The 23,132-nt window shown below is 43.6% G+C and overlaps 1 protein-coding gene across 1 annotated transcript; it reads right to left on the reverse strand.

Annotated features, from left to right (window-relative positions):
- Positions 1-930: 930 nt before the first annotated feature.
- On the reverse strand, positions 931-13,456 carry DNAJC12 (DnaJ heat shock protein family (Hsp40) member C12). The gene is made up of 5 exons (XM_060241123.1): positions 13,165-13,456; positions 9,905-9,983; positions 5,053-5,192; positions 3,793-3,991; positions 931-3,407 (listed from the first exon to the last, which is right to left on the reverse strand). The coding sequence occupies exons 1-5, from the start codon at positions 13,240-13,242 to the stop codon at positions 3,313-3,315; spliced, it is 591 nt and encodes a 196-aa protein (XP_060097106.1). The 5' UTR covers positions 13,243-13,456; the 3' UTR covers positions 931-3,312.
- Between the last annotated feature and the right edge of the window lie 9,676 nt (positions 13,457-23,132).

Here is a 23,132-nt window from a genome sequence, read left to right on the forward strand (position 1 = left end):
GATGTTCAGATGTTTGCAATGAAGCAGAAGTGAGGAACAGATTCTGAGCAAGGAGTGGTGGAGTGGAATATGGGAGTGTATGAGCAAGGTTTCAGGAGTGCCAGACTCTGGTTTAAACATTACATACAAACTGAGCCACTGCACAGTCTCTGTACCATTTTCCATAACATTGTCTGGACCAAGGATCTGGATCACTAGACATGTCTTGTGACTAAAAAGAATGGCTTACAGGCAGGGGTGGAATTCTAGCAGTCACACACCCCTGATGTAGCCAATCCTCCAAGAGCTTACAAAAAAGAGCCTTGTAAGCTCTTGGAGGATTGGCTACATCAAGAGTATGTGGCCTAATATGCAAAGGAGCTCCTGCTAGAATTCCACCCCTGCCTACAGGCAAGAAGTATGCGACCCCTCACCCTGACTTGGATAGCCTAGGCAAGCCCAGTCTCATCTGATCTCAGACGCTAAGTGAGACCTCCTAAGAATACCAGGACCAGCAGGTAGAGGAAGGCTGCATCAAGCCACTTCTCTGAATGTCCTCCAAGCCCCAGTAGGGGTAACCAGAAGTCACCATGACTTCCAAGCATGCATGCACATACACATACACAACAAAAATACCAAAAAGAAGAAGAAGAGTGTGACCTCTCTGCAGTTGTGGCACAGGAGAAAAATGCCAGGAGATCAGGTCAGTTTTCAGAACGGTCTTTCGATATATATTTTTAAAAGGATCAGGTCTGTCTCTTCCATTGTTTGTTGCTGAGCTTGTCTCCTCTAGATTCACTAGGACGGAAACCATCATTAAATCACATGCATGCAACAGAGACAATGTCTATGTAACCAGACTACAGAAGTGGAACCAAATTGAATGTGGCAGAATTGCCTCCTTCCCCCCAGTACTTCCTCACAACAAAGGAGGAAAAGGAATTGGCTATGTTTATGCATGACCCCAAAATAATTTACTTTATTTAAAATAAAAGTCAACAAATCAAACTGAAGAAACAAACCAGACCACAGGTCTCCTTCTTGTGTTACTTACATCTAGAAATATGACCAATACATTCTTAATAACATACAACACAGTTCAATGAATTTAAAATAAAACCTGTGCATTTCAAGGTAACTGCCAACAATCTGAAGGTTCAGATCTCGTGGGAAAGATACACATGTGCAAGATGAGGGATGAACTTTCCTGATCCAACCACCACCACCCCACACACACATACACACCCTGCAGTAGCCCTCTAACTTTCTCTTCATGCTGAGGAGCAGCATTTTCAGGTACAGCTGGGGAGAAGAGGCTGTGAAGCTGTGCTTCCATGTACAGAATTTAGAAAGGATCCAATCCACCATCAACAGCCTGAATCACCCCGATTTAACCCAATCTTGTCAGAGCTAGGAAGCTAAGCAGGGTCAGCCACAGATACTTGGATGGGAGCCGCCAAAGAAGGCAGAGGTTGCAAAGCAGAGGCAGGCAATGGCAAGCCACAGCTGAACATCTCTTGCCTTGAAAATGCTATGGGGTCATCATAAGTCAGTTACAACTTGATGGCTCACTATTATACGTGAGCCAGTATTTCTAGGTCAGCTTTTGCATCTCATTTGGAATGAGTTTTAAACAAAGCCCAAGCAAATGTCTAATCTTTGCAGATTCTAAAACGCAGAGAAGTATCTGCAATTTCATTTCATGTGCACCAGATGCAGAGCTGTAGAGCCTTTACAGCCAAAACCTGCAGTTGTGAAAACTGTGTGCAAACCACCTCTTAACTATGGCTCTCCACATAACACCTCGGCTCTCCTGCAGAGAACTGCATGTCATTACTGGGATTTTTGAGAGCTTGGTACAACCTACTATATGGATACATACTGATATAGCACTACGGATAATACTAGTGGTGGTGATTGAAGTGTATACCATTCAAGTCCTCTGTTTATACCACCTTTTCCCCTTCTCAGACAATCTGGTGCTTCAACCGCCATTTTTGGCTGCTTAGAGCATTTATTGTTAAGCACTGCAAGGAAATAGGACAAATCAAGCAAGGCAATGTAGTTCTTTCGATTCTATCCCTTGTGGCTCAAACTGAACAGGAGGCTGTATAACTAGCAAATCAACAGCACGAACAAGTTATAAATGGTAAGCAACAGAACACACACACCACAGAAGACTACACAATGAAAAAAACCGTGACTGGAGCTTCTAATTGAGAAACAGACACCATTGCTTATATTATTGATCTTCATGGGAAGATGAATACATCTCTGTGTTCTTGCACTCTTGGCAATAGGTTATAATTTTGTATTAGTAATACTTTTAGAAACATATTCATGTATATAGGATCATCCATGTACATGGCACTTAACACAGTATCAAAAAGCCCCCCACCCCAAGACAGGTCCTAGACTCAGAGAACTAACATTCTATGTTTCAGAAACAGAAGAACGGGAGAAAGGAAGCAGAACAAAAGAGAGAAGTGGGAGGCAAAAATTACAGAGGGTTGGATCCAGCCAACTTCTTTATTCAGTCCCACCCAATTCATTCAGAAGGATTACAGTCTCCATCCCTAGTGACATTTGTCCGTGTAGTCCCTATAAGCTCAAGCACAGCCTTTTTTGACAGGCAAAAGGAAATGCCTCCTTCCCGAAAAGCTGGTTGGATCCAACCCTTTTAGACTTAATTTTAGCTGGCCATACAGGTGACAGGCTAGGCCCAAAACTTGCCAGAAAAGGTAGGTTTTGAAGAGAAGTTGAAGAAAAGAGGTAGTAGGTATCACAGAGAGCTAGCAACCGTAGGAGGAGTCATTTCAGAGAGCAGAAGACTTCTGTCAGTGCAGCCTGAAGCAGAGTTATTCCAAGCTAAGCCCACTGACTTCTGTGTACTGGAGCAACTTTGCCAAGGATTGCACTGTATATGTGGTAAGAGTTTTTGAGATTGAGGACTGAAAGTCACAGACAGACATCACAGGAAATAATGGTGGAAGGACATGAGAGGGAAAGGGCCACAGGTGCTTTCCCTCAACTGTTCAATAATCGTAGGAAACTGTTACATATACATTAAGAAAGCTCTGGGGAAAGAGACTAGCTACAACTGAGATATTACTTATAATAATAGTTAATAAAGTGCCGACCCACCATTCAAAAACTCAGGATTTTTGTATGGGAAATAGCAACAGCAACGTTACACAGCCACATCATTAAACAAAGTCCATAAATACACGGACATGACAGGCAATCCTTCGTGAATCAAATGCACACGCGCACACCAAAAAAATACTGATCTCATGAATACAAGGTTCTTCCACACATATTTGGTCTTCTGCTTCATATTTCATAGTTCCTGAACTTCCGCAGAAGTTCAGATGGGGTGTCACCAGACCAACGGAAACGCAAGTGCCAGCCATTGGGATCCGAGAATCCTATAAAGAGGGACATTGAGGAGAGGGACGACAGAAATGAGAAGGCTTAAGTGAGAAGGATTCTGAGAAATATGAAGTACATAAAACAGTTCTGGGAAAGGCAGGTGCCCAGGAGCCTTGCAAAATTCCCTTTGCTTCATGCTCCACATGGACTGTACCATCTGTAATGCCCTCCATTTCCTTGGGGCCTGCTACCTGGGATGGATAAGGGAATCCAGAAGGCTGAGCACAGATAGGGCAGGGCTTGCAGGAATCAGGTAGACTAACAAGCATGTCTGAAACCCATGCAACTCCACCCCAAGCAAGGACATGTCCTAAAAGACTTGTCCACATTCTACTGATCAGGGTCCATATTCAGTCATTACTTGTAACTGGCATCACTTACCTGGGATATCTGGGCTTTTTGGCGACAGCAGCTTTCCATCAGAAGGATCAAAATCTCCTGGCCCAGTCTGGTTTTCCAATAATCCACCATTGTTGTTTTCCGCCCCCTGGAGACACTCATTTGTCTTCTTGTGATTGAGATTTAAATCCGGAGCTTCTAGCATTGGCTCTTTTTTGCCTTTAACAGCCCAGTGCATGGACTAGGCCAAAAAGAAAAAGAAAAAAGTGATATGATAAAGCAATATATGAATTAAAAACCAACACAACAATTTAAGTTGAAATTTCAAGAAAAATCCAGATGGTGCCCTATGAGTTTTTAATCATCATTCTGGACTGCCAGAGTGTCATACTGGAGGGAAGGAAAACTTACATTCTAGTTGCCACGATGGGAATGGGAAGAAGCCATTCAAAGCAAGAGACGCTGTGGAGCGACTGGTGGAGATTCAAAGACTTGTACCGATGCAAGGAGAAGCGTGCGGGCGGAGTGAGGAATGCTGGTGAGGAATCAGTCTCAGTTTCCATGGCAGAGTGGGGATTCATATCTGTGTCTCCCAGATCCTAGCCCAAAACCCTAGCCACTACACCACACTGGCTCTCAGTTCATAGCAAAGACCTGAACAGACAGGTGACTCTCCAGGTTGCACTTTTAGGCACACACTATATGAGCTCTCAGGCACTTTCCTGTGGTCTAGAATTTCATGTTTTAAGACAGAAGTTCAACGTAAGGTGCCTCCTTGTCTGATGCCAGGATATTTTCCACTTGGACTCTTTTCTCTGTTCAGCTCCATGTGAGAAACTTCTAAAAATATACTTGCTTATGCTGTTTTTTATCCTGTTCCTCACTCAACAGATTACTGAGGAAACTCACAAGTTTGTTTAAACAAAACAACTAGCACAGGGAACTACAAAATGATGGTGAAAGAGGAGGGAGGTACAGCAGGGCTTCTGATGATCTCAGCTGATCAGTGAGTCTGTATCAGAGTAAGGCTGCCAAGGCCAGGTTGGGAAGTTCCTGGGTATCTGGCAGTGGAGCCTGGGGAAGGTAGGATATAATGCCTCAGAGTCCACCTTCCAAAGCAACCACTTTCTCCAGGTCACCTGGAGAAAGATCTCCAGCCTCCACCTGGAGGTTGGGCACCCTAGCCCTAGTTTTTTCTGCTCTTCTCCAAACCGTTTTACTCAGTGGAGAACTTTGCCTCCCACAAACCCAGCCTGATCATTCTGCTCCCCAAGAAGCCAAAAGGCACCAGTCCCAACTAACCGTTTTGATGGAGCCGTTCAGTGCCTCCCATTGCTGGAATGGGATCGCAAGTTTGCTTCTCCGCCAGTAGTCGTAACGAGCTCGGCTGTCTTCGTTGCTCAGAATCTCCTTGGCATGCTGAAGCTTCTGAAATTTCTCCACTGCAATCCACAGACAGAAAGGAAGGTCACTGATGTTGGCTTGAGTTGTTTGAGGGGGGAGGAATCTGAAGTATCAACAGTACACAATGTTCTATATGTGCTCCTCTCAGACCACCTTCAATGTGTTCAAGAATGATTTTCCTTTCCCAACTTTAACAGGAGAATTGGGCCATGGTACAGAATAGTCTAAAGGGAGTCCCTGTGAGGCAGAAATTGATACTTTCATTATTACCAAAACATGCAGTGCGGTGTTTAACAGGGATAATTAAAGACTGACAATTGGATGACCAATAGTCTGTACTAGCTCCTCACAATATAATCAGTGTTCAACTGTACCAGTACTAAAATTATGGTGGAAATGCGGGGGAGGGAAATACTTAGTGAAATTCATGAGCCCTACCTCCTATCTAGTCTGCCCTACCTAAAATTCCTGAAAACAGTAAGGGGGCTACAATAAAAAATAGGGGGCAAATGCCCCTAGCTGCTCCCATAATTTGTGTGCTGGATTGCAGAAATAATGTCTGCATGAGTATACCTAGTGTCTAATATAACCAAACTCTTCTTCCTCCCCACCATTTACGAAAGCAAATGCTTCAGCTTCAGGTCAGTGGTCCATCAACTGAACAGCCACAGTTACTTCCATTGGTAGCAGGAGATATGCATCACAGAGAGGCCTGCAGCTTATCTTCCTCCAGCAGTTGCTGTCCCAAGGTGGGAACCACCTTCCAACCATAAATGCCAGAAAACAAGACCCTGGCCCACATTCCTAAAACATAGGACAGGTGCCACATTGAGGGACAGTGCTCAGAATAACCACAGGTAGCATCTCAAAAACCCACATGGGGTCCCTGAGCATCACTGATCTGGATGGACCTCCAACAGCTCACCAGCATCTAATCTGAATGCCTTATGTACGTACCAAACAGTTATTTTGGCCATTGCTTTACAGTGACCTCACTTTCTCCAAAGCAGACAAAAATTCTCATTATAGTGGTTACTAAGGATGTAGCCTGGCATTCATATCTGTGTAAAGGTTACAATTTATCTATGAGTCACCTTTCTATTCTACGTTCATTAGTATTATTCATTTATTCCTGTTTACTAAAACAGAGCTTTCTTTTGAAATGCGCTGAACTCAAATGCAAAGTGGAATTGACAAATTCAAATTAAACACGATACAGATTGCTTTTTCCACCCTCTTGACTGTTCGGCGACTCCAGTACAGGAAACAGTATTATAGCAGGAGAGTAATGACGCAAGCCATATGAAATGTATATATGCACACTGGAACCATAAACATACAACTGATGTTTCCTGGAGGGACAGCACACGCGACTCATCCTTAATTACATAATACTAATTTTGTCATTACGTTTTATTTAACACTTACATGCTAAATTCACATTACACACAAAAGGTAGATAACTGGGCCATTTTTTAAAAAAAGAGAAAAAGAACTTTGAGAAGAGCTGTGAGAAGAGAAGACACCAGATAGGTGCTTCACTTTTCTATTGCTTCACTACTTCAAATTGCTCAGATTTTGAGCCTCCGCCCCACCCAGCAGGGACAAGGACCTCTCATGATACAATTTCAATTGCAGAAATGGCTGATATGGAGAGATGAAGGACCTTCTTGCTCTCGGCTCAAAATCTCCTTTCCCTTTCTTGAGGTTCAGTAGCATGCCTAGCTGCATAACATTTGGGAAGCCCATGAGGGAACACTAACAAGTCATGCTAATATGCACCAGCAAGGTTACCAACCTCCAAGTGGCACCCAGAGATCTCCTGGGATTATAACTGATCTCCAGACAGAATCAGGTGGGTGGCCATGCTGGTCTGAAGCAGCAGAACAAAGTCTGTCCAGTGGCACCTTTAGGGTTGCCAGGTCTGACTCAGGAAATATCTGGGGACTTTGGGGGTGGAGCCAGGAAATTTTGGGGGTGGAGCCAGAGCAAGATTGTGACAAGCACAACTGAGCTCCAAAGGGAGTTCTGGCCATCACATTTAAAGGAACTGCATGCCTTTCAAATGCCTTCCCTTCATTGAAAATAATAGAGGATGGGGCACCTTCTTTTTGAAACTTGGGGGAGGGGTGTTTTGAGGACAGGCACCAGATGCTATGTTGAAAATTTGGTATCTCTACCTCAGAAAACAGCACCCCCAGAGCCCAAGTACCCACAGATCAATTCTCCATCATACCCTATAGGAACCAGTCTCCACAGAGTATCATGAAGTGCCCAGCATGCATTCAACCTCCCCTCTCCCCTGCTGCTTTCTGATAACCCTGAAGTGCGGGGAGGGCCTCCAAACCTGGGGATTCACTGCTCCCAACTTGGGATTGGCAACCCTAGCACCTCTATCATGCTTGTAGTCGCCACCACCTCCTGTGGCAGTGAATTCCACATGTTAATCACCCTTTGGGTGAAGAAGTACTTCCTTTTATCCGTTTTAACCTGTCTGCTCAGCAATTTCATCGAATGCCCACGAGTTCTCGTATTGTGAGAAAGGGAGAAAAGTACTTCTTTCTCTACTTTCTCCATCCCATGCATTATCTTGTAAACCTCTATCATGTCACCCCGCAGTCGACGTTTCTCCAAGCTAAAGAGTCCCAAGCGTTTCAACCTTTCTTCATAGGGAAAGTGCTCCAGCCCTTTAATCATTCTAGTTGCCCTTTTCTGCACTTTTTCCAATGCTATAATAATATCCTTTTTGAGGTGCGGTGACCAGAATTGCACACAGTATTCCAAATGAGACCGCACCATCGATTTATACAGGGGCATTATGATACTGGCTATACCACACAAAAACAACAACAATCAATTATTATTTATCAAGAAACAAAAAAGTGCTTATCAGAGTATTGTTAAAGGACTTCAGCAGGGCAATTAAGGCTATCAGGAAAAGTCTCAGTGGGCCAATGACCGGGGGGGGGGGCTCCCCGCTGCAAGGACCATCCTGGCCCCAACTAAGAGACAGCCCTTCCCTGTGCTGGGCAGATAAGTAGCTGCTGCCATGGCAAACCAGTGGTCCTTGCCCTCCCCCCTTTGGGGCAAGCTAGCAGTCACTGCAGCAAGCCAGTCTACTTTTCCTCCTTTCCCCACTCTGTTGGCAAGGAAGATGGAGGGCAAAAAGTACGGCTCTTTCTAGGGTCTTTTTTTGCTTTCCAATCCACCCTGAACTTTGCACTGACAACACTTCAGACCTGCTGGTGGTGGAAAATGCGGTCAAGCTGCAGTTTATTTATGGTGATCCCGTAGAGTTTTCAAACCAAGAGACTAACAGAGGCGGTTTGCCACTTCCTGCCTCTGCATAGCAACCCTGGACTTTCTTGGTGGTCTCCATCCAAAGACTAGCCAAGGCCAACCCTGCTTAGTTTCCAAGATTTGGCATATCACAGTGTTTGTTTGTTTGTATCTCCTCTACTTGTACTGTGATCCCATGTGGTTGTTTTTTGTAGTTTCCAAGATATGGCCAGTGTCATCTAAAGCTGGATATGTAGACTATACACGTGACAATTTGCACACATGCCTTTTGCCTACAAGACACATCATGGATTAGTCACAGCTTACCAATGTTGTACATGATGGTGCTTTCTTGCTAGCTTACCACAGAAGGAAAACACTATCAGTGTAGCTTTTTAGGAAAGGAAAGGTCCCCTGTGCAAGCACCAGTCGTTTCCGACTCTGGGCGACGTTGCTTTCACAACATTTTCACAGCAGACTTTTTACGGGGTGGTTTGCCATTGCCTTCCCCAGTCATCTACACTTTCCCCCCAGCAAGCTGGGTACTCATTTTACCGACCTTGGAAGGACGGAAGGCTGAGTCAACCTCAAGCCGGCTACCTGAAAACCCAGTTTCCACCAGGGATCAAACTCAGATCGTGAGCAGAGCTTAGGGACTGCAGTACTGCAACTTTAACACTCTGCGCCATGGGGCTCTTTCTAGCTTTTTAACACTGTACTAATATCAACTTGGGAGGGGGGGGGTTAAAAGAGTTGCCTAGCAACACTTAATCCAAAAGAGAGATCCTGGATTGTGGTTGAAGTAACCAATGCATTTGACATTGTAAACTACTGTAACCAACAAACAAGCTACAAAATCTAGCAACTATTTTTTTCATATCCAGGAACAATGTTAAAGTATCACAGCAAGTTATAGTTGTAAGCATATACTCTAATGTTTACTAAGAAGAAAGAAGAACTGAAGAGAAGAAGATCCCAGTTATATTAGTATTATACAAAAGAATCATGTTTAACTTTAATTAGTCTATATGGGATATTCATTACATATAACAATGTAAATATGAGCCATTTCAATGGTGAAATTTCATATTTGTAATTCAGTTCTTCAATAAAAAAAATGATAGTAAAAGTATCACAGCAAGGCATTTCAGCTTCCAATAAAAAGGAAATATGCTCCATAAATATTAGACAAATACCTTCCCTTCCCTTCCCACCAGAGGATAACAAGATGGGGCCTTTGATGAGCCTGAAAGGCAGCTAGAGGCCCCTGCCCCAGGAGGATCACTATCCTGCCTTTGCACAAGGCAGCTGAGGAGGCTGGATGCAGGTAGTCTGAATCTTCTGTTTGTATACCCTGCCTCTCAGAAGGGAAAGAAGCCTTGTCACTAGAGCAGGCTTCTCTGCTGCATTTGATGCATCACTATTTAATTCTTAGAAGAGAAAGTGGGGGAGGGGGGGAGGAACCACGTACCAGCTTCTGGGTTTCCAAGATGCTTGTCAGGATGACACTCAAGTGCTCGGACTTTAAACTCGGAAATGATTTGTTCAACCTGGACAAAATAAAAATAATAAAACTATCAACATTGATCTGAAGAGCAACAAGTCAGAAGAATGGTTGCAACTTTCTTATGGTAAACTCCTGTGGCTTTTAAAGGGCCACTTCATTATGAATATGTGGGTAAATAATAAATATGTCAAATAGAGTGAAATGGACACTTATGTGTTCCCTTTAAGCTGACTTAGTGTGAGCTAGCTCCAGTTCACATGTTTTTGTCCTAGCTCAGGAAAAATGGCCCCAGAGGAAACTAATTTATGCAGTAGCTCACAACTTCAGTGCCAGTAGCTCACAAAGTAGAATTTTTGCTCACAAGGCTTCACATCTTAGAGGGAACATTGCACTACAACATCTTCATACATGTTTGTGCTTGACTGTTGAAACTGGCAACAGACCCCTAACATGAAACCACAGGAAAACAACTTGCTCAATCTTCCTATTATGGATCGATGGATGGATGGATGGATGGATGGATGGATGGATGGATGGATGGATGGATGGATGGATGGATGGATATGGTTACATAGGGCTTTTCTCCCCTACATCTATATAGGTAAAACACATTGAGCATCATTAAAGCATTAAAGCACATAACCACAGGCTGGGGTGAGAGCACTTAGTACCTAATAAAATAGAACCCCCCAAATTTCAACATGAAAGATTTATTCTAGAGGCCCTCCAAAGAGGTCACAATCACCCTTACCAGAGCAAACATCATGCAGGATTGGATAACTGGGTTCAGGTTAGGGTTGCCAGCTCTGGGTTGGGATTGGGAAATACCTGGAGACGGGGGGGGGGGGGGGGGTGGAACCTGGCAGAGTTTGGGGAGGGGAGGAACCTCTGCAGGGTATAATGCCACAGAGTCCACCCTCCAAAGCTTCCATTTTCTCCAGGGAAACTAGTCTTCGTCCTTTGGAGATCTACTTTAATAGCAGGAGATCTCCAACTGCCACCTAGCTGTTGGCAACCCCAGTTTAGATCACTATCTGCACAAATGCAACACATGAACCCCACACATTATTTATTTATTTGCAATATACCACACACCTATTCCATAAATGTAATGTACCGTACTTTAATTCTAAAGTGACTGCTGCATTAATGGAGGGTTTTAATGCTGAAAAGAGCAGGATGACCTCTTATGGAGGGACAACCTTTTTCATGTGGACAACTAGTGCTGGCAATCTGCAACATCATCCTTTTCTTCCTTAGGTAAATTGTTCTCATGGAACAGATCAGCTTACAGAGCTAGCAGGCAGCTCATTGGATGAAATTTCCTTCCAGATTATTTCAGCAGAACTGCCAGCCCCTGGGTTCTTTTTGCACTGAAACAATTCTAGTTCATCAGATACAGCATCTACATTACTCCCAGACCAAAAATTAGACCAAACTGACTCTTCTCATCCAGCAGCCCTTACCTAAAGTCCTATCCGCAAATATTTAGACATTTTCCAGACTGTAAGAGATGAGATTATGCTCTTCAATTTATTAGACAGGCTTTGGCATGTATGACACAATCAGCTGGAACAGAGCTGATCCACAACACTAGCACACTTTCAGTTACATTTACAGAAGCAAGAACTCTTTGGTTGTACAACAACTTGAATCATGACTGGAGGAAAATCCTCAAATCACCCTGAAATCCACTAGTAAGGCTATACCTGCTTCATGGTCATCAAGGATGATCATGAGATCCCATGAACACCAAGTGCTATTTTCTACTGTCACTCAAGGTCTTTCTTTGAACATAGCAACTGCATTGATCCTGCAATTTGCAATTAGCACAATGTATAGAGCTTTCAGGTGTTAATAGTACTAGTGAACTAAAACCGGGCATCAAAGAAACCATTCAAGTGCTGTTCAGATAAACTTTGTCCTACATTATGTATCTTCGTTGCAAAAGACAGGAAAATAAAAGAAAAAATCAAGCAAACTAATACTTTTATTATCAATTAATGACAGCAAAAAGCATTTTTAGAACATGTTAGGTTGTTATGAATGCCTGAAGAAAATCCTGAAGTATTGGAAAAGGTATCCAAAAATAAAAGCATAAACACTTACAACTATACCTATGCATTTTAAAATTTGTGGTCTGAAATCTGGTGAATGTCGCAAAGTCCTGATGAATTCTGTGGACATCAACCATCAAAAGAATATGTTTTCACTTGGCATAAATACGTCATGGAATACTCATAACGATACATGAGTGACTGACAATTTTCACTGGTGTATTGGTGAGGTTTTGGACATTCACAAATTTCATCTGCAATTATCAACATTCACGCAATTTTCAACAGTCACTTGCAGATAACTACCTATTTTACAATAACATACACACACTTCTACCTCCAAATGTCAACGTTAGAGGAATGTTCAGAGGATAATCTAGTTCAAATCCCCACACAGGCAGGAAATTAGTCTCTCTCTCTCTCTTCCCACTCTCCATACCTAACCCACCTCACAGGGTTATTGCCAGAACAAAAACAGAGGCAAAAAGAACAAAATAGGAGTCGTTTGCACCTTTAAGACCAACTTAGTTGGGTATGATGGAAGTGGGTACTTGGGCTCTGGGGGTGCTGTTTTCTGAGGTAGAGATACCAAATTTTCAACATAGCTCTGGTGCCTGTCCTCAAAACACCCCTTCCCCAAGTTTCAAAAAGATTGGACTAGGGGGTCCAATTTTATGAGCCCCAAAAGAAGGTGCCCCATCCTCTATTATTTTCAATGAAGGGAAGGCATTTGAAAGGCATACAGTTCCTTTAAAGGTGCAATCGACTCCTATTTTGTTCTAGTACTTCAGACCAACACGGCTGCCTATTCGGAGCTAGAGGCAAAAAGAATCACCTACACCACCTTCAGCTTCTTAGAAGAACAGCAATACAAAAATGTAGTGATAAATAACTTCACATTGATCTCACACATCTGCTCAGCCTAATACAAATATTTATACTACCCAAACAAAGCTGCATGGACAGTTCATTTGGTTCAGGAGAAATCATGTCGCTCAGCTGCAAGAAGCTGAACAGGGAACAAATCAAATCAATTGCTGAAATAATATAAAAGAGGGACCTCATGAAGAATTATAGGGGAAGGGGAAAGTACACCACCCCTGCTTACACATGACGAACTATCACAGACAAAGGGGGTGGGGAGACCAACATTCAGACCGCTCTTACTGTGGATAATTCATCACATCCTAGCAAATTGTAATAATCTTCCATGTCTTCAGGTCTGAAGTTCAAAATTGCATCCATTTGCTTCCGTCTAGGAGGCACTTTCCCTCTTTCTAATGAGCAAGAAACGGCAGTCCGTAGAGGTTTTATTAATCCTTGAAAGGAATTATACGAAAACACTAGCTACTGAGGCTTAAGTTTCCCGACGGCTGGCTTTATACACTGAGGTATCAGGCGAGCCTCCTAAATCACACCCCTGGATTTGCCACGTTTTATTGGTGGAAGAAAACACTGAGCATTATTTACAGCTGCAAAGCTCTGTGGGAATTGTAGTTTTCAGGATAGTATTAAAATAATATGGCTGGGTGTGTCTCTACCAAGAAGGAACTTTTAGGACACCGAGAGAGAGAGAGAGAGAGAGAGAGATTGCTTTTGAAAGTCGACCTGCTTAGGATTCCTCCCCAAGTTTTTGCAAATTAAAAATTAATACATAATGCCTATTGTCTAAGAATTAAGCAGCTGAAAGCTTTTACTGGTTCTTTTTTTCTTATAGAGAGGAGGGCACTTAAGCCTCCTGCATCCATGAGATAATCAAGCATTTTAAAATAGTATTATTGTAATCAATGTACCTTATTCTTTATGTGATAAGTAGATCATAAATAGGGTTGCCAGGGCTGTGTTAGGAAATACCTGGAGACTTGAGGAAGTCGAGTCTAAGGAGGTGGGATTTTGGGAGAAGTTCTTCAATGCCATAGAGTCCACCTTCCATTTTCTCAAGGTGAACTATATCACCTTGAGATCAGTTGCAGTCCCAGGAAATCTCCAGCCACCACCTGGAGGCTGGCAACCCTATAAGGTAAAGGGCAGAATCTGAACAGATAGATTTGTGTTATGCTGCCAGTAGCACAGTTCTTTATGAAAAGAATAAAAATGATCTGTAATCTAGTATTATATACAGACATCAGCTTCCTACTTAGATTGTAGGATTGTACTTCTAAACCAGAATACCCAAAGAAAGAAGTTCTGAACAGTTTTGGGGCTTTGTGAAACAATTGTCATTTTGTTTTGGATTGAAGCAATGCTGATTTTGCTAATCTCTGAGCTGCTGGAGTTTAAAAGGATTAAACATGATGCTGACAAAGTCCTGGTGTTGCTTCAACACCCTAGCAGTGAAAGTGAATCAGTTTGGCTGATAATGTAAAAAGCAAAAACAGAAACATCAATCTCAGGGGTGCCCAAACTGTGGCTCGGGAGCCACGTGTGGTTCTTTCACGCATATTGTGTGACTCTCGAAGCCCCCACTGCCTTGGAGAAAGCATTTCTCTCTTGAAATCACTTCTCCAAGCCAAGCCGGCCAGCAGCTTGGAAAATGCATTTAAAATTGCTTTCTCCCCACCTCCCTCCTGCTCATCTATTTCCTTTCTTCCTTTGAGCTCTCAAACATCTGACATTCACATCTTGCGGCTCTTAAACATCTGACATTTATTCTATATGGCTCTTACGTTAAGCAAGTTTGGCCACCCCTGTTCTATCTGGAAAATACTGGGTATTTTGAAATGAACTGTATTTTCCTAAACCCATTTTGTCCAACATCTAGTTTCCCACGGGCCACACGTTTAACACCCCTGGTCTAGGAGACATTCTCAGATTTTCTGCTGGCAGTGTTGACTTTCAAGTTAGACATTTGATATCCTTCCCCCAAGAGTAAGAAAGGCAGGGATGCGGGATGGAAGAGGAATTTTTCAGTCTCCTAAAACTCAAATGAAGAGGGCTTGCAAGTCCATTCCTTCAAACCTTATTTCCACCAGCGATCCGAGTTGAATGCTATTCTTATTTCACTTTACAATATAGATTTTAACAGCTATAAATCTGATTACAAATCAAAAATGGAAAAACTGAATTAGTTTAGTATTAAAAAATAAAGTTAAAGGGTACAGAGTCTGAAAGAGGCCTGATGTAACATCCAGAATGGGACAATGAATGTCATGATCTAAATGAATTTCTGCCAAACACCTGACTACGTGGTTGCACAACACCACCTGGAATTCTGTTTACGGAGTGGTTTTGTTTTTTGAATAATTTAAGTGTACAACTCTGACATGGAAGATGACAAAACCTAATATTTGCATTCCTGATGAATGTGGACAAAATGTTTCTCATCAGCTTCATTTAAATAAACTCTAAAACACTCGTTTATAGTATCCCCAAATTAAATAATAAGGAACAGACCAACCTAACTTCCCCAGATGTAGACATGTTTCCCTAGCAGTCCAGAATTTTTCGTATTTTCATCAACAAGAACTAGACTGACAAGAGTTCAGACTGGCTGAATATCAGCAGCTATGATGCATTCCTACTCTTGATTTGTAACATAATACAGTTGCTGGCACATGCATCCTTCATTTATTGAACAGAGTACCGAACTTAAAAAGGAAGGTATGTTTCCATACATGACATTGCCCAATTTTTTTGTAACATGGATTAGATAGTGGTAAGGATGGGACCATTCTGGGCTGTTGATGGTGAAGATTAGCAAGTGACCAGAAAAGGATGCTGTCCTACAGCAAATAGAAGCACCCTGGACTATGTATTCATTCCCATTCAAAACCAGCATATGGCAATTAGCACTCAGAGAAATCTCTTGTTGCATAGCCTAGGGCAGTACTGGCAGACAACATTTGATGTAGTAATGCTCAAATTGCTAGATGGAGCCCTGTTCACAACCAAATCCTGCATCCTTAGGATTCTGCTGGAACACATGCAAGAAAATCACATGGCTAGCCTAGGAACCCGTGGATACAGCAGTGTGGACAGACATTTGCCTGACGCAGTCCTGAGATTTTCACAAGGGAGGTCTGAACTATTTAATCTCTTAAATCTGAAGTGGAACCCAGTGGTAGAATAGCCACAGAAGGTCCTAGGTTCAACCCCCAGCATCACCAATTAAAAGACTAGGTACTAGTTAATGTGAAAGGTATCTACCTGGAAAGCAGTTACTGAAAGGTCTGAGTACACAGTATTAACCTTGATAAAATCAGTGGTCTGCCTCCATGTAAGGCAGCGTCATATGTTCAAAGACAGTTCTCATTCCTAACTTAGGATGCAATGCAGCACATTACTTATTTAAAGTAACTATGTTCCTCCTTCTCCACATATGGTAGCTTACATGAGAAAGGAGAGAAATCTGCTGCAAAATCAGACCAGTCGCCAAGGGCCTAGATAAATGTTGCAAAATAAAACTGAAAAAAACAGCAGCATCTGTCAAGCATGCGGGTTCAATGACGAGTCGAAGTTGATACAAAGACTACGTTTATTGATAGACCGATACTTTGCTGTAACAGGTTCTTGAGAGTAATGCTGCCAATACATTGATACAATACTTTTAAGGCTTACTTCAAAAGGATTCCAAGGGATGGGGGGTGCGGGGTAGCATTCACACATAAACTATCATATACGCCTACGTTCCCATAGTGTTATCAGGACTTTGTCCTTGCTTTCCCCAAATGTCTCGTACTCCCTTACAGGAATGTATGGGAAGGTGCTGATTACTTGGTTTCAGTTCTCACTACTTCTAATTATAAGCCATAAAGCAAGATAGGGGAAGGGAAAGAATAACAAGCTAACAAGGTTGGATCCTCCATGATACTTCACAGACCAGGTTTAGGCAGGACCCTAAAACAATCAATTATCAATGGAATTTCACCATGCTTGACAGTATCTCTATCTATCTATCCATCCATCATCCATCTATCTATCCATCCATCCATCCATCCACTCACCCACCCATCTATCCATCTATTTGACATTTCTACTCTTCACATTCCCATCCCAGCAGAAGCCAGGCTCTGGGTGATATACAACAACAGATAAAACAATGAATAAAACCAGATTTCAGATAAAAGCAATTTCAGTTTCAATGGCATCTTATTCAATCACTGCAGGTCTAGATTTCAGATTTCAAATTTCAGATACATTGGGGTGGTGGGACCCTTGAAAGGGTACTGAGGAGAGAGGTGCCAGCACAGCAACCATTACTGTCCTTAGGTGAAAGCCTGGCAGGGCATCTCTGCCTTACATGCCCTATGAAACTGTAGAAGATCTCGCTGGGCCCTGGCATCTTTAGGCAAAGCATTCCACCAGGTCAGGACCAGAACTGAAAAAGTCCTGGTTCTTGTAGAGGACAGCCGGACCTCTTTAGGGCCAGGGATCACCAGCAAGTTCCGATCAGCCTTGGCTGGCGGGTGGGAGTAAGCCATGTAGGCAGCTGCCTAGGGTACTGAATGACCTATGAAGTGCTGCTAGGCACCTCCTCCCCACACGCCAGCTGGCCCCAAGCAGCTTTCCTGTGTAGTGCCACGGAAAGGACAAGTGGGGGGGGGGGGAGTTTGCACTGCAGGCTTCTCAAGAGGAGCCTGTTGCACAAACTGGGCCATTTGGCCCTGCACCGTGGGAAGGTTGAGCGGGAGGGGGGTGTTTGCATGACAGGCCCCTCAAGAGGAGCCTGTTGTGCAAACAGGGCCCGCATTCGGGCGAGCTCTCATGGCCCTCCCCCACTGGAGGGCAGGGGGCAAGGCCTTGCTGGGGGCAGAAAAAGCCCCAGCACCAGCCCTGCGATCAGCAGAGCGTAATGGCTTTCCAGGGACATAGCAGAGGAAGCAGTCATGTAGATACATCGGTCCCAGACCACTCAAGGCCTTAAAGGTCATAACCAAAACCTTGAATTTGACTTGGTACTCAACTGGAAGCCTGTGTAACCGGCACAGCACACATTTTATGTGTTCCATCCATGGCGTCCCCATCAGGAGGACTTGCAGTGCTGCATTCTGGACCCATTGGAGCTTCTGGATGAGACCCAAGGGAAGTCTCGCATAGAGCAAGTTATAATAGTCTAATCAGAAGGTAACCACTGCATGAATTAATTGGAATTAATGGTCCCTGTGTACAGTTTTAGGGTTGCCAGGTCTGTGGATACAAGAGGGTGGGGTTTGAAGAAGATGATGAAGAAGAAGATATTGGATTTATATCCCGCCCTCCACTCCGAAGAGTCTCAGAGCGGCTCACAATCTCCTTTATCTTCCTCCCCCACAACAGACACCCTGTGAGGTGGGTGGGGCTGGAGAGGGCTCTCACAGCAGTTGCCCTTTCAAGGACAACCTCTGCCAGAGCTATGGCTGACCCAAGGCCATTCCAGCAGGTGCAAGTGGAGGAGTGGGGAATCAAACCCGGTTCTCCCAGATAAGAGTCCGCACACTTAACCACTACACCAAACTGGCTCTCTTTGGGAGGGGCAGGGCCTCAGCATGGCACTATGCCATGGAGTAAACCTTTCAAAGCAGCCATTTTCTCCAGGGGAGCTGATCTCTGCCAGATGGAGATCATTTGTAAAAGCGAGAGATCTCCAGGCCCCACCTGGAGGCTGGCAACCCTATCTGTACCTGCTGTCATCCTAGGGGACCCTTCTGATTACAATACACCACAGCTTAAAGGTCTCCCCCTCACATCACAAGCACAAGGATGGCACGAATCAGTTTTGGTCTACGACAGATGCAGCATCGGTCCATCAGCAAATTTTGCAACATGATCTGTATTACGGCAGCAGCTATTTCATCAAAAGCCTTTGGCTCAGGCACAGACTTCTGATTGCACTAGAGCATGGCAGTAACACACGGAAGGCACTTGTGGAAAAAGCCAAAGCGGTTTTCTTTTCAAAGATTCACTCCATGTCTTAAAAAGCAAACAAGTTGCATCACATAAGTCTTTGGTCCATACTGACACATCTCATCAAACAAATGGAAAACAACAAAGCCAATTGGCCTCCTTTGCCAACGCCCCTGTTCAATGTTTTTTTCTTCCCACAGAAGATTATTTTTTAAAAAACACTCAGCATTTTAAAAATCAATGGAAGCAATCTTTTAAAAAACACACACACACACACACATTTATAATGAGACTGTGTTTTACAGACCTAATCAATGCAATGCATCATCCATATTATACTATCAAAGATGTTAAAAATGTTCAAATCTATCACTAAAGATGAGTGACTGCCACAAAGACATTGCTGCCATTTTAAAGTGCTGTCAGGATTCCCCATTCTGCAGAGGCAGCATTTGAGGAGTGGGGGTATCCTGATATGCAATAGGAAAGTATAATATAGTGGGTTCTTAGGCACTGAAGAGCCGAGGTAGTTGTGATAACAAGCTCTTTATTGAGTACAGCACGGTGGGTGGCTGCACTAACTGAACTGGAGAATGGGGTCCACTGGGCCAACTATATACAATACTGGGTTCCTGCGCTAGCATGTTATTGGGTCATTCAAACCAGCAGGGGGCCTGTGATTGGAGCAGGGCAGTTGGGATTTGGATCCTCCTGCCCATTGTTCCTAAGTCCCCAAACTCAGTCCTACAGGCTCCAATGAGCCAGGCAGGAACACCATTTGGTACACACAGATTCATATATTCAACAGAAAGGCAAAAGAGGACAAGCTGCATATCCAGACCCATAACCCATAGGTGAGATGAGGGGATCCAACCCAGTTGTGACCCTTCATAGGCTTCTCCCCCACTCCTTATTTATATTTTCAGTTCCTCACACTACCACTATTTGTGAGGAATATGGGTCTTTCTCCTTCCATCTACCAACATATTGTTTGATTGTCCTGTTGGGTCCCACAGTGCTGCCATGAGAGACTTTAAACCAAAAGGCCCAAGTAGCTTTAAATTACAGTCAAACTATATATCTTAGGGTTATCAGTTCTGGATTGGGAAATACCTGGAGATGTTGGGGTACATCATGAAGAGGGCAGGGTTTGGGGAGGGGAGGAACTTCAATGAGATATAATGCCATCGAGTCCACCTTCCAAAGTGGCCATTTTCTCCAGGTGAAATGAGGCCTGTCACCTAGGGCTGACAATCTCCCCACTTCAGAGTTATCAGAAAGGGAGGGGTGTTTTTTCAATGTCACCTGGCCAGTCCATTATACCCTATGGAGATCGATTCCCATAGGGTATAATGGAGAACTGAACTGGGGCTTGGGAGGGCTGTATTTTTTAGGTAAAGGCATCAAATTTTCAGCATTGGATTTGGTGCCTCTCCTCAAAAAAACCTCCCCAAGATTCAAAAAAGATTGGGCCAGGGAGTCCAATTCTATGAGCCCCAAAAGGCGCCCCCCATCCTCCTTTATTTCCAAAGAAGGGAAGGCATTTAAAAGGAGTGTGGTCCCTTTAAATGTGATGGCCAGGACTCCTTTTGGCCTTCAATTGTGCTTGTCACAACCTTGCTCCTGGCTCCACCCCCAAAGTTCCCAGAAATTCTCCGAGTTGGACCTGGCAACCTTACTTTTGCCTGGGGATCAGGTGTAATCCCAGAAGATCTCCAGCCAGCACCTTTGCTGCCACATACACCCATTTTAATGATGACTAGGCCACATCCTCTGATGTCACCATTGTTTCACACAGGGCTTTTTTGTACAAAAAAACCAGCAAGAACTCATTTCCATATTAGGCCACACACCCTGATACCAAGCCAGCTGAAACTGCATTCCTGCTCAAAAAAAGCCCTGCACCCAGACAACGCAATCTTTGGATTGAACAACATCAGCTACAGTCCAGGTGTCAAATGTCCATCCCGTGAGTCAGAACCGGCTTACCCAGGGCTTTAATCAGACCCACTGAGCTCTTTTCTCCCCCTCCCCTCTGTCCTTACCCTTTGAAGCTCCAAGGCTACCAAAGTTCCCTGCTCTTTCTTGCCTTGTCTGGCTGCAGCAGGAAACAAAGCTGCAAAGAAAATGTGGGGTGGATTTTCCATTAAGGTCTCTGTGCCCAGTTAGTTAGGGCCCAGAGACATTAATGGAAAATCCATTCTACATTTTCCTTGCAACTTTGTGCCGTTTCAGCGTTCCTATAGCCAGCCAAAGTTCATACTTCCTGAAGTTGTGTCCTTGCAAATAAAAGGTTGATGCTTCGAGCCAGTTTGTCTCTGCTCAGTGGACCTGAAAAATGGTGCCTATTGAGTATTCTTACTTGGGAACTCACAGCTAAAGGGGGATATTACACTGGAGAGCCATTGCCAATCTGAGTAGAGAAGCTTGCAATGCCATTTCATTGTTTTCCTCATGCTATCTCCTTATTAATTTGCTCACCCCATCCATACATGTATGAAAAGGTAACTTCCATGTATCTGCAGAAGCATGCCAGCACAGGAAAGCTTATACCTTGAATAAAACTTTGTTGGTCTTAAAGGCGCTACTGAACTGAAACTTTGTTATTATAAGCAGCATTGTGTAAATGTTACATATTATTAAAACAATCTGTAACCAGTTCTAAGAATCAGCCATATTAAACGTAACAGTAGAAGGGAAACGGTGCAAGTATTTTCATACCTTGAAATAAGCGACATGTGGCTTCAAAGGTTTTTGCTAAACTATTCATTATCCACAAGTACTCAGTTCCCTTTTATTCTGTGCTGCTGACAGAAAGTGAGAGTACAATCCTAAACAGAAGCTACACCCTTCTACGCCCACTGAATTCAACAAGTAGGATCCCTCCAAAGGACAAGATGGCTTTCAGGTCTCTCTCCAGGCTTTTGATTCTATGATTCCACCATTAGTCCTACTCCAACACCCATTTTGTGCTTTACTTTCTGGCTATGAATTATTTCTAATGGGGAACTTTTTTCCAGCATATTTCTTTGATATTGTTTTTATAATTGATTGATAGCAGACTGCTCTAACACGTCCCTGGTGCCATATCAATGTCCCAGGCTAGCCCAATTACATCAAAATTTGGAGGTTAGGCAGGGTCAGTCCCAGTTGGTATCTAGATGGGAGACACAGTTGCCACTCCTCTGTTGGAGGCAGGGGATCACCTGGTTTGGAGCTCCCCACCCCACTTCAGGGTTATCAGAAAGTGGGGGGCGGGTTACTGTCCTCTAGGCACGCCATTATTATTTATGGAGATGAATCCCCATAGGATATAATGGAGAATAAATCTGTGGGTATCAGAGCTCTGGTGGACTGTTTTTTGAGGTAGAAGCATAGCATCTGGTGCCTCTCCTCAAAAGACTACCCCCCTCACACCAAGTTTCAAAAAGATTGAACCAGGGGTCCAATTCTATGTGCCCCAAAAGAAGATGCCCCCCATCCTCCATTATTTCCACTGGAGGGAAGGCATTTAAAAGGCACGCGAGCCCTTTAAATGTGATGACCAGAACTCCCTTCGAAGTTCAACTGTGCTTGTCACAACCTTGCTCCTGGGTTCACTCCAAAGTCTCCTGGCTCCTCTCCTGAAGTCCCCATATATTTCCAGACCTGACAACCCTAACAGGAGACCACCAAGGAAGTCCAGGGTCACTACACAGAAGCAGGCAATGGCAAAACACCTCTGAACATCTCTTGCCTTGGAAACCCTACAAGGTCGCCATAAATCGGCTGTGACTGAATGGCATTTACCATCACCACCACTGTAACACTTGCAAACTTCAGGCATGTGGAAAGATACACATTTCTGTTTCAAGAAGCTTTGCCACAAGTTGAAGCCATTGGCATTCCTGTGAAAAGCAAACCAAAAATTCTTCCCATCCTCTTCCTTTTCCCATCCTTTTATTCTCCTCCCCCTTTTCCCCCAGAATGCAGAAAAGCCCATCTCCAAATCAATAGGAATAATTGTTTCAATATAATGTAGAAGTAATCAGGACAATGGAGGGGGGGAGGAATTAGGTAGTGGTAAAGATGGAGAATAACTAGAAATCTGCACATTTAGTAGCACCAAGAATTAAAACAACCTGAGAGTGCATGAGGAACAACAGAGTAAGAGCTATAGTGACAGTCATTTTGGGCCTTGAGGGTTTCTTGATACTTCTTTTCTGAGGCTCTCGGGGCTTAAGCCTAGTTTAACTGTTTAAACTTTAGAGTTACAACTAAGCCCCATGCTATAACTTGGACATCTAAAGGCATCTTGGGAGATAAATCAAAGT

This window comes from Heteronotia binoei, chromosome 6 (assembly GCF_032191835.1).
Source record: "Heteronotia binoei isolate CCM8104 ecotype False Entrance Well chromosome 6, APGP_CSIRO_Hbin_v1, whole genome shotgun sequence".
In the NCBI taxonomy this organism is placed as follows: domain Eukaryota; kingdom Metazoa; phylum Chordata; class Lepidosauria; order Squamata; family Gekkonidae; genus Heteronotia; species Heteronotia binoei.